At 44.4% G+C, this 18,079-nt stretch overlaps 1 protein-coding gene across 1 annotated transcript in view; it reads right to left on the bottom strand.

The window, feature by feature from the left end:
* Positions 1-18,079, bottom strand: part of LOC128052468 (cell surface glycoprotein CD200 receptor 1-like) — a 114,426-nt gene that overhangs the window by 84,314 nt on the left and 12,033 nt on the right. Inside the window, exon 4 of the mRNA XM_052645043.1 lies at positions 14,527-14,650. Within this exon, the coding sequence (XP_052501003.1) occupies positions 14,527-14,650 (124 nt within the window). The remainder of the gene's footprint in view (positions 1-14,526; positions 14,651-18,079) is intronic.

Consider the following 18,079-nt stretch of genomic DNA (forward strand, 5'->3'; position numbering starts at 1 on the left):
GAGTGATTAGGTCTCCTTGAGCTGCATCAGCAAACACTCTGCTTTGATAGGCAGTTGGAAAGTAATGGGATTTGGGTTTTAGTTCTAAGGGAATGGTGGAAAATGTTGCAAACAGCTGACCTCCTTTGCCCCTGCTGAAATGGCTGCCTTCCTCTGCACTTTTTATGTTGCTTTGGGGAGAATGACAAAAGACAGATGCTTCTTGCTGGAATGCTGGTTGTTTAATCATTCTTTCTAGTCCCAAGACAGTTACTGTAGTTTCTTGGAGCTAACATCTTGGGCCGTTCCTTGGTTTTCAATATCTTGTAAATGTGTTGTGTTGTGATTTTCCATTGCATGGAAAATGAGAAAGTCTGTGGATGAGGTTTTGTTTTGTTTTGTTTTTTTTTTGTTTTTAAAGGTGTTATGTAGCAGATGGTGTCCTTGGGTCAAAGCCTTCAATTGGGAATGCATGAACCATAAGCAAGCTGTAAGTTCTTGTGTTCAGACACAATACACAGCTTGGTCCATCTCCTACCTCCCATAGCACATCAAGTCTACAGAGACACTCTTGTCCTTTCCAAGGGTCAGCAGCAGCATATAAAGTTCATCTTTCTAGTAGTGTGACATGTGCACACAGCACCCACAGAGGAGGAGACCTGCTTCCTGTCCAGGTTCTGTGGCTCCCATTGAACCCTCGGAAGCTGCACAGTAGACAAGATGCCGTTAAGAAACAAAGTAAAACTCTTCTGTTAGCCACAAACCACCCTGCTCGATAGGTCTCTGTTTTCATAAAGATAACATAGGGGAGAAGCTGAAAAGATGTGCATTTTCATCATCTTAAGGAAGAAGGTAAGTGATTAATCTCATAATCGTACACAACTGTTTTCCCAGGAGGATTGCATTCTGAACAAGCACATCATAATAGCAATTTATAAGATGATTTTTTTCTTCTCCCTTAAGAATCTTAACATTTTTTTTTAGTGAATCTTGTTCAATTTTTTTCTCTGATTTCGAGTCTATGTATTTTGCTCTTTCTCGTTAAATTTGCAATTTCTTTTGATTAGTCCCCTAGCCTTCTTCTGCTTGTGGAGAGGTGATCATTTCTTTCCTCTCTGGTGATTACCATACCTGTGAGGAGCTCTCTCCTCCATGTGTGGGAGGTTTAGAATAGAACAGACATGATGGGAAGTGGAAATCTACGTCCGAGGTGTACCTGTGTGGGGCCTCTGTGTCTTAGAAGAAATGTTTCAGGGAAGGATACTTCATTCAGTTTTTTCTACATACCAATGTGTGCATAAGGGCCTTTCAAAAGCCAATAGAATGAATAACGAGACCTTTTGTTTCTATAGCACCTTACCTTACAAGGACATTTGTAAGTATAGAAGGATTGGCCTCAAAACCTTCTCTTCAACTGTATTAAGAGCAAGAATTATTTTCATATTTCATGAGGGGGCACCAGAATAAGGAGAAGTACCTCAACTCTGCCAGCTTTACCCAGCTCAGATACCAAGTCCCACCCTGTTAGATGAGTGACATCAACCAGCTGACCCACTGCTGCTCCAACCTGAGGCCCCGTGCCTCTCTTTGGTGTTTCACTGTGTATAACCAAAGTTCTTGGCTCCTTGTTTGATCTTAGAATCAGTGTTGGGTGAATCAGTCAGAAGATTTGGACATTCTGTTCAGAAAACGTTATAAATTCATCAAGAAATGCTGGATCTGCAAAACTCTCCTGGCATTCTCAACAGAATAGCAATCTTCTGTCCCCAGATGACTTCAAGAAAGAAATATTGGACTTGTGTGAGGAGATGATACAGACAGTTTCCATTGCCCTGAAAGAGACACACCCTGTCACAGCTCCCTGTCTTTTTATCAACGGTGTCCTCTCTTCCCTGCTGTCCACTTGTAGCATTCCTATGCATCTTTTAGAACTCAATTTGATTGCTATCCTCTCCCTCATCAAGGCTTCACATGCACTCTTAAGTTCTGCTTTTTTAACAAAGTCCCAATTTTGTTTACTAGGATGAGTGCCTAGAGAAAGGCACTGACTTTAGCCCAATTCCATGGAAGACCTCACCAATGTAACATGATCTCAGAGATTGGACTTGTAGCTTTGACCAATCAGGCAAGAGACGAAGTTTCTGAGGGCTCTATGTCCTTGTGAATAAGATGGGGTTTGAGGAAGAAATGCTTGGCCCTCTTCCTCTGGACATGCTATGTCTGGTTGTGGCCTTTAGATGGTTGCCATTGTCTCACTTCCAGCCTGAGGATGAAGCAAACGCTGATGATAACAGAGCAGAGAAAAAGATAAAATCCAAGTTCTTCAAGGCTTTGAAGAACCATTGAAATAACCAGACTTGAGGTTGGCCCTACTTCTGGATGCCTTCTTATATAAGATAGTTCAGTTCAGTTCAGTCACTCAGTCGTGTCTGACTGTTTGCAACCCCGTGAACCACAGCACAACAGGCCTCCCTATCTGTCATCAACTCCTGGAGTCCACCCAAACCCATGTCCATTGTGTCGGTGATGCCATCCAACCATCTCATCCTCTGTCGACCCCTTCTCCTCCTGCCCTCAGTCTTTCCCAGCATCAGGGTCTTTTCAGATGAGTCAACTCTCTGCATCAGATGGCCAAAGTATTGGAGTTTCAACTTCAACAACAATGAACACCCAGGACTGATCTCCTTTAGGATGGACTGGTTGTATCTCCTTGCAGGCCAAGGGACTGTCAAGAGTCTTCTCCAACACCACAGTTCAAAAGTATCAATTCTTCGATGCTCAGCCTTCTTCACAGTCCAACTCTCACATCCATACATGACTACTGGAAAAACCATACCTTGATTAGACAGACCTTTGTTGGCAAAGTAATGTCTCTGCTTTTTAATATGCTGTCTAGATTGGTCATAACTTTCCTTCCAGGGAGCAAGAAGTCTTTTAATTTCATGGCTGCAGTCACCATCTGCAGTGATTTTGGAGCCCCCCAAAATAAAGTCTGACACTCTTTCCACCGTTGCCCCATCTATTTCCCATGAAGTGATGGGACCAGATGCCATGATCTTAGTTTTCTGAACGTTGAGCTTTAAGCCAACTTTTTCACTCTCCTCTTTCACTTTCATCAAGAGGCTCTTTAGTTCTTCTTCACTTTCTGCCATAAGGGTGGTATCATCTGCATATCTGAGGTTATTGATATTTCTCCTGGCAATCTTGATTCCAGCTTGTGCTTCCTCCAGCCCAGCGTCTCTCATGATGTACTCTGCATGTAATTTAAATAAGCAGGGTGACAATATACAGCCTTGACGTACTCCTTTCCCTATTTGGAACCAGTCTGTTGTTCCATGTCCAGTTCTAACTGTTGCTTCCTGACCTGCATACAGGTTTCTCAAGAGGCAGGTCAGGTGGTCTGGTATTCCTATCTCTTGAAGAATTTTCCACAGTTTATTGTGATCCACACAGTCAAAGGCTTTGGCATAGTCAATAAAGCAGAAATAGACTTTTTTTTAAATTCTCTTGCTTTTTCGATGATCCAGCAGATGTTGGCAATTTGATCTCTGGTTCCTCTGACTTTTCTAATACCAGCTTGAACATCTGGAAGTTCACGGTTCATGTATTGCTGAAGCCTGGCTTGGAGAATTTTGAGCATTACTTTACTAGCGTGTGAGATGAGTGCAATTGTGTGGTAGTTTGAGCATTCTTTAGCATTACCTTTCTTTGGGATTGGAATGAAAACTGACCTTTTCCAGTCCTGTGGCCACTGCTGAGTTTTCCAAATTTGCTGGCATATTGAGTGCAGCACTTTCACAGCATCGTCTTTCAGGATTTGAAATAGCTCAACTGGAATTCCATCACCTCTGCTAGCTTTGTTCATAGTGATGCTTCCTAAGTCCCACTTGACTTCACATTCCAGGATGTCTGGCTCTAGATGAGTGATCACACCATCGTGATTATCTGGGTCATGAAGACCTTTTTTGTAAGTTCTTCTGTGTATTCCTGCCACTTCCTCTTAATATCCTGGGCTTCTGTTAGGTCCATACCATTTTGGTCCTTTATTGAGCCCATTTTTGCATGAAATGTTCCCTTGGTATCTTTAATTTTCTTGAAGAGATCTCTAGCCTTTCCCATTCTGTTGTTTTCCTCTATTTCTTTGCATTGATCACTGAGGAAGGCTTTCTTATCTCTCCATGCTTTTCTTTGGAACTCTGCATTCAAATGGCTATATCTTTACTTTTCTCCTTTGCCTTTCGCCTCTGTTCTTTTCACAGCTATTTGTAAGGCCTCCTCAGACAGCCATTTTGCTTTTTTGCATTTCTTTTTCTTGAGGATGGTCTTGCTCCCTGTCTCCTATACAATGTCATGAACTTCCATCTATAGTTCATCAGGCACTCTGTCTATCAGATCTAGCCCCTTAAACCTATTTCTCACTTCCACTGTAGAGTCATAAGGGATTTGATTTAGGTCATATAAGATAGTTAGTGGCCTTATTACCTGTCAGAGCCCTAGTTTCTGTTTCATGCAGCAGCTGAGAGCCTCCTAATGTATTCCAGTGATTTTCCTTAACTACAAGCCACACCTTCAGTCAGAACTGAGTATTCCTTCCTTTGATTGCTGTAGCGCTGTGTATATACCTGTATTAATACATCAATTCTGGATTTTAATGATCCACTCCTGTGTCTGTCTTCTTTACTGTGAAATCTTCAAGGATCTTATTTTACTTAATATTTGATTCACATTTTACTTATTTATTTTTAGAATTTAGTGTTATGGCTGACACATATCAAGTAATTAATGAATATTTGATGAATGGAGGAATAAATTTACTCAGAATATGGCAAGTGAGTGCACATAGGCAGCCTTGGATGTAATCAATTTAAATAACTCCTTGAGATCCTAGCCCTTTACACCCTGCTTCTAGAACTGACTATTTTTTCTATCACCTGTTCATCCAGCCATCCAATCCACAGAAATGCCAGGCACCATGCCAACCTCTAGGAATTCAGAGAGATACACTGTCCTATACTGGCATAGATTCCATTCTGCCCTCCACAATGTCAATTGGGAGCCCTCTGCCCCTTTGATACCATTTCAGATATAAATGCTATCTGGGGATATGTGGGAAGATGGCAATGGATAGAAATAGTGCTCTCAGTGTAAACATATAGGCTAGCACTGACAAGAAAATGCTCAGTGATCTGTTCAGGAAGACAGGTGAACACATATCCAAGAGAGAACAGCAGAGGGTGCTGCTTCCCATCTGAGCACTGTGGGACATCTGTGGACTGTCCCGGGGCACACACTGTGGGACTCTCCCTGGGCACACGCCGTGGGACATCTGTGGGACTCTCCCTGGGCACATGCCGTGGGACATCTGTGGGACTCTCCCTGGGCACACACTGTGGGACATCTGTGAGACTCTCCCTGGGCGCACACCGTGGGACATCTGTGGGACTCTCCCTGGGCACACAGTGTGGGACATCTGTGAGACTCTCCTTGGGTGCACACCATGGGACATCTGTGGGACTCCCACTGGGCACACACTGTGGGACTCTCCCTGGGCACACACGGTGGGACATCTGTGGACTCTCCCTGGGTACACGCCATGGGACATCTGTGGGACTCCCACTGGGCACATGCCGTGGGACTCTCCCTGGGCACACGCCGTGGGACATCTGTGGGACTCTCCCTGGGCACACATTGTGGGACTCTCCCTGGGCACACGCCATGGGACATCTGTGGGACTCCCACTGGGCACATGCCGTGGGACTCTCCCTGGGCACACGCCGTGGGACATCTGTGGGACTCTCCCTGGGCACACATTGTGGGACTCTCCCTGGGCACACGCCATGGGACATCTGTGGGACTCTCCCTGGGCACATGCCGTGGGACATCTGTGGGACTCTCCCTGGGCACACACTGTGGGACATCTGTGAGACTCTCCCTGGGCGCACACCGTGGGACATCTGTGGGACTCTCCCTGGGCACACAGTGTGGGACATCTGTGAGACTCTCCTTGGGTGCACACCATGGGACATCTGTGGGACTCCCACTGGGCACACACTGTGGGACTCTCCCTGGGCACACACGGTGGGACATCTGTGGACTCTCCCTGGGTACACGCCATGGGACATCTGTGGGACTCTCCCTGGGCACACAGTGTGGGACATCTGTGAGACTCTCCATGGGCGCACACCGTGGGACATCTGTGGGACTCCCACTGGGCACACACGGTGGGACATCTGTGGACTCTCCCTGGGCGCATGCTGTGGGACATCTGTGGGACTCCCACTGGGCACACACTGTGGGACTCTCCCTGGGCACACACGGTGGGACATCTGTGGACTCTCCCTGGGCTCATGCTGTGGGACATCTGTGGGACTCCCACTGGGCACACACTGTGGGACTCTCCCTGGGTGCATGCCATGGGACATCTGTGGGAGTCTCCCTGGGCACACACTGTGGGACTCTCACTGGGCACATGCTGTGGGACATCTGTGGGACTCTCCCTGGGCACACACGGTGGGACATCTGTGAGACTCTCCCTGGGCGCACACCGTGGGACATCTGTGGGACTCCCACTGGGCACACACTGTGGGACATCTGTGGACTCTCCCTGGGTACACGCCATGGGACATCTGTGGGACTCTCCCTGGGCACACAGTGTGGGACATCTGTGAGACTCTCCCTGGGCACACACCGTGGGACATCTGTGGGACTCCCCCTGGGCACACACTGTGGGACATCTGTGGACTCTCCCTGGGCACACGCCATGGGACATCTGTGGGACTCTCCCTGGGCACACAGTGTGGGACATCTGTGAGACTCTCCTTGGGCGCACACCATGGGACATCTGTGGGACTCCCACTGGGCACACACTGTGGGACTCTCCCTGGGCACACGCCATGGGACATCTGTGAGACTCTCCCTGGGCGCACACCGTGGGACATCTGTGGGACTCCCACTGGGCACACACTGTGGGACTCTCCCTGGGCACACACGGTGGGACATCTGTGGACTCTCCCTGGGCTCATGCTGTGGGACATCTGTGGGACTCCCACTGGGCACACACTGTGGGACTCTCCCTGGGTGCATGCCATGGGACATCTGTGGGAGTCTCCCTGGGCACACACTGTGGGACTCTCACTGGGCACACACTGTGGGACATCTGTGAGACTCTCCCTGGGCACACACCGTGGGACATCTGTGGGACTCCCACTGGGCACACACTGTGGGACATCTGTGGACTCTCCCTGGGCACACGCCATGGGACATCTGTGGGACTCCCCCTGGGCACACAGTGTGGGACATCTGTGAGACTCTCCTTGGGCGCACACCATGGGACATCTGTGGGACTCCCACTGGGCACACACTGTGGGACTCTCCCTGGGCACACATGGTGGGACATCTGTGGACTCTCCCTGGGTACACGCCGTGGGACATCTGTGGGACTCTCCCTGGGCGCACACCGTGGGACATCTGTGGGACTCCCACTGGGCACACACTGTGGGACTCTCCCTGGGCACACACGGTGGGACATCTGTGGACTCTCCCTGGGCTCATGCTGTGGGACATCTGTGGGACTCCCACTGGGCACACACTGTGGGACTCTCCCTGGGTGCATGCCATGGGACATCTGTGGGAGTCTCCCTGGGCACACACTGTGGGACTCTCACTGGGCACACACTGTGGGACATCTGTGAGACTCTCCCTGGGCGCACACCGTGGGACATCTGTGGGACTCCCACTGGGCACACACTGTGGGACATCTGTGGACTCTCCCTGGGCACACGCCATGGGACATCTGTGGGACTCCCCCTGGGCACACAGTGTGGGACATCTGTGAGACTCTCCTTGGGCGCACACCATGGGACATCTGTGGGACTCCCACTGGGCACACACTGTGGGACTCTCCCTGGGCACACATGGTGGGACATCTGTGGACTCTCCCTGGGTACACGCCGTGGGACATCTGTGGGACTCTCCCTGGGCACACAGTGTGGGACATCTGTGAGACTCTCCTTGGGCGCACACCGTGGGACATCTGTGGGACTCCCACTGGGCACACACGGTGGGACATCTGTGGACTCTCCCTGGGCGCATGCTGTGGGACATCTGTGGGACTCCCACTGGGCACACACTGTGGGACTCTCCCTGGGCACACACGGTGGGACATCTGTGGACTCTCCCTGGGCTCATGCTGTGGGACATCTGTGGGACTCCCACTGGGCACACACTGTGGGACTCTCCCTGGGTGCATGCCATGGGACATCTGTGGGAGTCTCCCTGGGCACACACTGTGGGACTCTCACTGGGCACATGCTGTGGGACATCTGTGGGACTCTCCCTGGGCACACACGGTGGGACATCTGTGGGACCCTCACTGGGCACACACTGTGGGATTCCCACTGGGCACACACCGTGGGACATATGTGGATTCTCAGTGAGCTCGATTGCTGAGTTGCCTTTCTGGCCTTTTATGGCTATTTAGTAATGGAGAAAGTCTGCAGTTTCCTAAGAAGAAAACACTGTCTACAAATCTAAGGATTTCTGAATATTTCTAATTGATTCCCTGTTTCTTTCTTCTCATGCAGAAAATTACAAGCTATAAGCCACTGGGAAGAAGGCAGGAAAATGTCACACTCTACATCTAGCCGGAACCTTCAAAGATTATAGAGTTCTTCTCCTTATTATTAGGACATAATATATCTTAAGTGTTCAGAGTTCAAGTAATAACTATTGGTAGACTGTGAACTTCTAATCATCTTTGCAGTTCCCAGTAGTGCCTAAGAGTTCCAATCTTCTGGAAAAATCTTTTCCTTTAATGTCCAAATAAAATAACTCAAGCTGTAGCCAGTGTAGTTTGAGGAAGTACAATACCCTCCCCTGCATTTTGAAAATGCCTAATCAGGCATTGCCTTCCTCTGTGGCTTCTTGTCATCTCTCTCCCACCTAATTTGTAGTCATCCTTGGTCTTATCACAAGGCCTGCCAGCTGCTGCCCTCTTTGTTCTGTTTCCCCCAGAATGTGGGCAGAGTTCCCTCTTCCTTCATTTCTAAAGCACCAATAATCATGAAGTCTATTGTGTATAAGAGATTTTAACTAAATATTAACAGAGAGGCATCTTTAATTCTAAAATTCTTTAGCTATCCCTTCAGAAAGAATTTATAACCAGCCAATTCTCTTTTTGTAAGTAAAGTATTAGTTGCTCAGTCATGTCTGACTCTTTGTGACCCCAGGGATTGTAGGCTCCTCTGTCCATAGAATTCTCCATTCAAGGATACTGGAGTGGGTTGTTATTGTCTCCTCCTGGGGATCTTTCCAGGCCAGGTATTGAACCCGGGTCTTCTGCATGGCAAGCAGATTCTTTACCATCGAGCCACTAGGGAAGCCCCTTTTGTAGCTAAGGCCTATTCTATTTCTTCTCTTACCTGATTCCTCATGAGATTCATAAATTCCTATTTCTGGATCCCAGAAAAAAACACTTTCAAATTATGCTGATCATTTTAGTTCCCTTTGTTTTCATAATTCCAATGCAAGCTACAGCCTGAGCCCTACTTTCCCTGTCTGAACTATTGGTGTATTTCCCTAAACAGGGAAATTTTCCTCTCATGTCTCTTTTTTTGCATAAAGATTGTAAAAAAGACTAAAGTAAGACTTAAAAGAGCAATTTTAAAAATCTCTACATCACACTTGTTTCTCAGTTTAGATGTGCTGTACCTGGCATGTGAGGTCCTTGGCACGTGGTGAAACTCAATCCTTAACAACAGTAATATTCACTCTTTGAAGATAGCAATTAAACTCATGAATATTTCATGTGTTGTTTTCCTTTTTCGTCCTGTGATCCTTTTAAGGACTCCCATAAATTCTCTGGAGAGGGAAATGGCAACCCACTCTAGTATTCTTGCCTGGAAAATCCCATGGACAGAGGAGCCTGGTGGGCTACAGACCATGGGGTCAGACACGACTTTGTGACTAAACCACCACCACCATAAATTCTCTCTTGAACCCTAACTCTAAATCCAAACAAAACAAACTGTAAAGTCCACTTTGTGAGTGCTCTCATCAGCAAGCAAAGCAAGTCCACATTCCAGCTGGCTTCTGAGTAACATCCAATGGTCTCTTTACTCTGAGAGTCGTAGTTTCCTCTTTTGTAAATGAGGAAGTTGGCCTACTTTTTCTGTAGCTTCCTTCCAGCTTTAGAAATCATGTATGCCTCTTAAAGATGATGGGGGAGGAGATAAGGGGTTGGACCCAAGAAGTGGAAAAAGCCAGCTAATCTTATTTGTAGCTCTGACCATCGGCTGCCATTAACACTAACATTTGATAAATAAAATGTTTCAACTACAATTAAGTGAAGGGGTAATACAATTCAAGTATGAAAAAAATTTTTCTCCTTAGTTTTAATTAACCATTTTCCTTTTCTTCTATAATTGTTTCAGAACTACCCAAGAAGATGCAAGAATTGGTCTTAGAGAGGGACAGTTTTGTACAAAAATTAAAGAAAAAAATTCAAGATTACTTCTGAGGTAAGATTTTAGCTTGCTTAGAAATGTTAAAAAAAAAAAAATTAAGTTGAAGCACCATCTAGTGGCTCTCAATTGTGTTTTGATAAAAGTTGCCTCCAATTTCCCTCAATTTAGGACCACAATTAATCTGTTGTGCATGTATATTACATGTATGTTCAGAAAAGAAAATAATCCTGGTTTGTTTGTTTGTTTGTTTGTTTTTTATCTTTATATGTGGGTAGGATGTTGAGAGGAAATAGTTTAGCTTTTTACTCTTCCCAGAAAATCAGGGCAGTGAGAGTGGAATAGACAAACATGAACTTGGGTAAATCTCTTCAGGCAGCGATGGAGTCTCTTCTGTGGAAAAAGAACATAATAAAATCCCATAGATTTCAGTTCCTCTGTTTTTCTGCTCACATCCTCTCTAAAAGCCCACAACAGTGTCTTTATCTTCCCAATCTTAAAATACAGACATGCCCTCACATGTCTAGGGATTGGCTGACTATTAGGTCATCTTTGCCCACCCCCAGCTTCCCACACCCTTTCCTATCATAAGGCCACAGCGTTCCTTGAGTTTATACAACTAGCAATTCTTTTGCAACTATCATAGAGATGGCTTTCTTGTTTATGATTATTATCTTCTGAAGTTGCATCTGATTGATTACCTCTAAGGGAAGAATGAAAATAGACCACGATAATGCACATGAATAGAATATAACTTGCTTCATAATCCAGGAAAACAAAAATAGTCCATGAAGACGCACATGCTGCTAATTCACTTCAGTCATGTCCGACTCTGTGCGACCCCATAGACAGCAGCCTGTCAGGCTCCCCCATCCCTGGGATTGTCCAGGCAAGAACTCTGGAGTGGGTTGCCATTTCCTTCTCCAATGCGTGAAAGTGAAAAGTGAAACTGAAGTTGCTCAGTCATGTCCAACTCTTAGCGACCCCATGGACTGCAGCCTACCAGGCTCCTCTGTCCATGGGATTTTCCAGGCAAGAGTACTGGAGTGGGGTGCCATTGCCTTTTCCCGAAGATGCACATGAATAGAGCATAATCCATGTTGCAAGACCGAGAGCAAATCTTACGGTTGGTAAGCTAGATATTTATATCGATCAGATCAAGTTCAACTGCACATGGAGTAAAACTGAAAACAACAGTGCCATGAACAAAATAGTTTATTCTCTCTCACGCAAAAATTTACAGGTAGGTAGTCTATGGCTACCTCATGGTCATGAGGCGCCAGGATCCTTCTATCTTTCATTTTCACCCTCAATAAGTTAGGTTCCATCCTCAAAGTTACCTAAGACCCACTTTGGCTGGTGAACTTCCAGTCATCACACCAGAGCTGCAATCTAGGAGCTAAGAATAAAAAGCAAAAAAAGGCTTCTTTTTTCTCTTTAATTAAAGAACGATTCCAAAAATATCACACAAGATGTGTGTTTACACTTGTGAAAACTTTTATGGGTGGTCATACTGAGTTGCAAGAGAAACTGAGAAATGTCTTTTAGCTAAGTATGTCTCCACACTAAATAAAAATGGAGTTGTATTACTAGGCATGTGTCAGAAACCTAATGTGACAATGCTGGGTATCAAACAACCACAAAAACCTCTATGGCAATTGCTCAAATGTCTGAGATCAACTGAAGGTCAGGTGGGCAGCTCTTCTGACCTTGACTGAGCTTCTTCACACTTCTGTGGGAGATGACTGACAGCTATTGAATTGTGTAGGATGGCCTTGACAGAAAGTAGGGGATGATCCTGGGGTGTCTCAGCTTTCTACATCTTTCTCATCCTGCAGAATACTAGCTCAGTCATGTACTAATGGAGTAGCAATAGAAATTTTCAGGACTTGTTAGATCTAGGCTCAGAAATGGTACACTGCCACTTCTGCCTCATTTTATTGGCTAATGCAAATAAAATTCTTTATGGAAAAAATAAAGACATTTTATGGAAAGAAGTCTAAGGTTATTGACAAATTACATGGATAGAGGGAGGGGAGAAAATTTGGAATCATGAATACAATCATCTACTATGAGATGAAAGGGGAAATGAACATTGCACCAGGCAGCTAGCAATATGTGCAACAGTAGTTTTGAGGCTGTAATTGAATTGTAGTATTAGACTTTCTTCCATTTTATGCCCTATCTTAAAAGTGAGGGAATAATGATTTAAAAAGAGAGAGAAAAGAACTAATATAAGTTATACATGACATTGTTTACTAATTTATTTCTTGACTCATGTTTGGTTACTAACAGGGTATTAAACATTGCATTTGTCTTATTATTTACTGTAGGCAGAGATTGGGTGTATGTACCCAAAACCTGATTTTATTTATTCCAAGGCAGCTACACTACATTCTTTAGTTTCCATAACAGTTAGTGTGGCTACGTGACAAGCACTAGGCAACGGAATGTGAGCAAAAGCGATTTCCACTAAAATCCTGCATCTATCTCTGTCTCTCTCTGTCCTCTGTCTCTGTATCTCTCCATATTTCTCCTGTTCACTTGCTGAACAGAAAATACTCTGCGAAAGGCAGAAGCATAGGATAAAATTCCTCCTACCACCTGCCCTAGCCCCACTAGCCTGCCTTGGTATGTGAAGTGAGCAAAAATTAAACTTTTGTGCATGAATACACTGAGATTTGGGAGTTGTTTGTTCCAACCACTGGACTATTCTACTTATATTAGTATTCTCCAGGTAGTAAGCATTCATCTTCACCCTTAGAGTTTTGCTTAAAATAAAAGTAATGGCCCAAATCACCTGCCACTTTACACAATAAATTTTTCCTTTATATAAAAGGACACTTTTTTAATACAAGTTTACCATAAATATCAATGAAGATAAGGTTCCAGTTTACAGTGGCCCTAGAAGTTGTTAGAATTCCACCAAGTACTCTTACTTTTACCACAATTAACACATTGTGTAGTGCAGACAAGAAATCCAGACACTGCAGCTCTAAAAGGTGAGGCAACATTTAGCTCTCTCTCCAATGACTAGCAGTTTCTTATGTGGAATCAACTAATAGTTTCTTCAAAAATACAGGTACTACTAAAAACAGCTCCTGGACATTTATTTAATGATCAGGTCAAACATTCAATACAAATGTCTCAGTAATTACTAGCGAGCAAGCAACAATGTAAGGTTAGCTATGGACTGACTTGAAGGCAGTGTTTGTGGTGGGTCTTGCTATTGCAGTGTTGATTAGCATCTCAAGTGGGTAGAGGAAACAACTATTAATAGACAGGATGAAAGCACCACCCAGTAATCCAACAGGTATAGAAAAACTGCACAGCATTGTTATTTGCCTTTTACTGAGCCATCTTTCTCTCTAGGCTGAGAAGCAGGGTTGTTTCTCATTTGCAAATAAGAACTCACCAGGGCAAAGGGGAAAATAGATGAATCATCCTAGCCAATTATAATGGCAAGTGACAAGCTTTTGCATGTGTATATATATGTAGACTAAGAATTTGAAACCAGCCTGACACCTATCACACAGATTCTAAACACAAAGATTTCCAGTAGTAACAAGAGCAGTTGAGCTAGATGTTGAAACGAAGGTTGATCTCAGCTGGCTGCTTTTCTGTGATAACTCATCAAGTCTAAATTGACATACAGATTTTTTTTCATTTTCTTGATCTAGGAAAAAACATTAAGTATATAATTAAGTAGAAATGAATACAAGCCTTCAGAAGTATAGAAACTGGAAAGCAAACACTGAAGAAGCCCCAGTTAAACTTTATTTCCCCCACAGAATTCTCAAAGCATGGACTAGGCAAATCTCTCTCAGGAAAAAACTACAATGAAGTAGTAGGTTTTCATTGTCTTGCCCCAGTGCTGCAGGCACTTCTGCCTGGGCTCTCAACTGTTAACAAGGCTTTTAGATCAAAGAATGAGTCAGGGTACAATGTCCCCCCACCCCCACCCCATCCCCCTCCCCCCTGCCAAAAGGGAAATGGGTCAGGCTTTTCCCAGGACATTGTAAACTCAAAGTCTTATGATACTGTTTTCTTTCTAATGGAGCTACAATTTTCACTTTTCATTTCCTACCTGCAATCTTTTGTTCTCTGGAAGTGGATGAATCCCACGAAGACCAGGATAACCAACAAAAGAGAGGATTTCACACATAGAATGATCAGTAAGTCTGATCCTGGAAATCCCAGGGTTCTGACACCTTTAAACATAGATTACACAGGCAGAGGTGAAGAGCCATTTCAAAAATTCTTCTAGTGAACAAATCAGAGTCTATAGTTTAAAAGAACGTTTTAAAATATTCTTGAAAGTTCACAGATCATCAGAATCAAAACACCTTCTGAACTACTGTTAGGACCAAACTGAAGCCAGGACAGGCTCTAAGGGGCAGCCCCGCAGGCAGTGTAGCTAGACCAATCAGAAAAATCCCCGTAGCCCCCCGCCCGCACCAGACCCGAGCCAATCCAGATAGGGATGCGAGGTTTAAAAGTCCCGCGCGCACGTACGGTTTAACCAATCAGCTATGCTGTTACAGAAACAAAGAACCGTCTGTATAAAAGTATATGTGATTCAGAACTCGGGGCCCTTGTCGGATTCCACTGTGCTGGATGAAACCTGGGCCCTGGCTCAAGCTAGTAATAAACCCCTTTATGCTTTTGCATTGCTGTGGATGTCTTATTCTCTCAGTTTTGGGGACTCGGACTCTGGGCATAACACTACAATTTGAATTCTGCTAGTGTATCATTCTTTCAGGACTGAATTTAGCAATGGTATCTTTGCTTTTGTACATGGTATCTTTTTAATAAATATTTTCTGAATGCATGAGGCATTATGTGAGCACAGAGAAGGAACAGTTAACCAAACTGCAGGGCGAAAGAAGTTATTGCAGAAGAATTATATCAAATTGTCTTAAAACTTCAACAGGAATTGATTGAACGGAATAGAAAGAGAGTTGGGGAAAGAAGTACACTGTGAAGAGGTAGAAATTGCTTCTAAAGAGGAGAGGACTAAAAGAGGATAACACTTTTGAGGAGCCCAAAGAGGCCCACATGCTTAGGGTATATGCTCGAGACTAGCAAGATATGAAGAAAGCAGAGCACCAGGCCGAAGGGGTTTAACTTTCCAAGTGGCAAAGAGAAGGCCCTGGGCACATTTAAGTAGGGGAGCAGCCTGTTTTTCATCTTGGAAGTCACTGGCCACAGTGTAGGAGAATGGAGGAAGGTAAGTTAGGGCCAGAAGACCTGTTACAAGGACAATGAAATAACCCTGGAAAGAGATGATCATGTGCTCAATTAGTGCAGTCAGAAGAAAGAAAAAGGTCTGGATTTAAGAAAAAATTTAAAGCAGAATCAGTGAAAGATAGGAACTGATTTTCAGTATAAGAAATAAGAGTGCTATTGTAGAATGATGTCTTTAATTTTCTGGCTTGATTCATTTATCAAGACATAAAATATAGGTGTGGAGCTTCAGAAGGGGTGTTAGTCCCCTCAGTCCTGTCTGACTTTGTGACACCATGGACTGTACCAGGCTCCTCTGTCCATGGAATTCTCCAGGCAAGAATACTGCAGTGGGTGGTGCCATTCCTGTCTCCAGGGGATCTTCTCAAACCAGGGATTGAACCTGGGTCTCCCGCGTTGCCGGCAGATTCTTTACCATCTGAACTAGAGTAGAGGAATGGTTCAGAATATATACACGTTGAGGTGCCTCTGATGCATTTGAGTGAAGCTGGTCAATTAGAAATTGATTTTGATCATGGGTAGCTAAGGAGAGGGGCTTCCCTGGTGGCTCAACGGTAAAGAATCCACTGACAGTACAGGAGTCCTGGGCTCGATCCCTCAGTCAGGAAGATCCCCTGGAGAAGGAAATGAGAACCCACTCAAGTATTCTTGCCTGGGATATCCCATGGATAGAGGAGCCTGGCAGGCTACAGTCCATGGAGCTGCAAAAGACTCAGATACAACTTAGTGACGAAAATGACAACAATGAGCCAAGGAAAGAAATCTGGGCTCAAAATACAGATTTAAGAGTCAAGAATTAGATGTGGCTGAAGTCATGGGTCCCGATGAGATCCCTCAAGCAAAAGATGTAAAAATGAAGAGAGAAGAGAGTCAGTGATGGAATGCATTGAAATACCTTCCTTCTTGGAATGAGTAGTTGAAAATGTATCTATTAAAGAAGACTAATAAGTTGGCTACAAGTTAATAAGAGAACAAAGTGAATATGGAAGGAAAACAGATGAAAAGGGAGGTGAGACCACATCAAATATCATAAAGAAGCTAATTAATAAAAAGGAATAAAAATTTTCTGTTTTATTTGGCGTCTGAGAGAACTTTAGTACCTTCTGTTAGAACATTTTATGTGCAAAGAGATGTATGTGATTTAAGGAGCAGATGTGAGGTGGCATAGAAAAGACAATGAATATAAAATTCTCCTTTTTTAGATTTTTTAAATTGAAATGTAGTTGATTTACAATGTCATTTTAGTTTCAGGTATACAGCAAAGTGATTCAGATTTATGTATATACTTCTTGAGACTCTTTTCCACTATACATTATTACAAGATACTGAATATAGTTCCCTATTATATACAGTGGTCCCTTCTTGTTTACCTGTTTTATATATAATAGTCTGTATCTCTTAATCTCAAACTCCTAACTTATCCCTCCCCCATACTTTCCCATTTGGTAACAATAAATTAACTTAATTGCCAGACCACCTGACTTGCCTCTTGAGAAACCTGTAAACAGGTCAGGGAGCAACAGTTAGAACTGGACATGGAACAACAGACTGGTTCCAAATAGGAAAAGGAGTGCGTCAAGGCTGTATATTGTCACCCTGCTTATTTAACTTATATGCAGAGTACATCATGAGAAGTGCTGGGCTGGAGGAAGCACAAACTGGAATCAAGATTGCCGGGAGAAATATCAATAACCTCAGATATGCAGATGACACCACCCTTATAGCAGAAAGTGAAGAAGAACTAAAGAGCTTCTTGATGAAAGTGAAAGAGGAGAGTGAAAAAGTTGACTTAATGCTCAACATTCAGAAAACTAAGATCATGAAATCCGGTCCCATCACTTCATGGAAAATAGATGGGGAAACAGTGGAAAGAGTGGCTGACTTTGTTTTTTGGGGCTCCAAAATCACTGCAGATGGTGACTGCAGCCATAAAATTAAAAGATGCTTACTCCTTGGAAGGAAAGTTATGACCAATCTAGACAGCATATTAAAAAGCAGAGACATTACTTTGCCAACAGAGGTCCATCTAGTCAAGGCTATGGTTTTTCCAGTGGTCACGTATGGATGTGAGAGTTGGACTATAAAGAAAGCTGAGCGCTGAAGAATTGATGCTTTTGAACTGTGGTGTTGGAGAAGACTCTTGAGAGTACCTTGGACTACAAGGAGATCCAACTAGTTCATCCTAAAGGAGATCAGTCCTGGGTGTTCACTGGAGGGACTGATGTTAAAGCTGAAACTCCAATACTTTGGCCACCTGATGCGGAGAGCTGACTCATTTGAAAAGACCCTGATGCTGGGAAAGATTTAGGGCAGGAGGAGAAGGGAAAGACAGAGGATGAGATGGCTGGATGGCATCACAGACTCAATGGAAATGAGTTTGGGTGAACTCGGGG

The sequence above is a fragment of the Budorcas taxicolor genome, chromosome 1 (genome assembly GCF_023091745.1).
Source record: "Budorcas taxicolor isolate Tak-1 chromosome 1, Takin1.1, whole genome shotgun sequence".
Lineage (NCBI taxonomy): Eukaryota > Metazoa > Chordata > Mammalia > Artiodactyla > Bovidae > Budorcas > Budorcas taxicolor.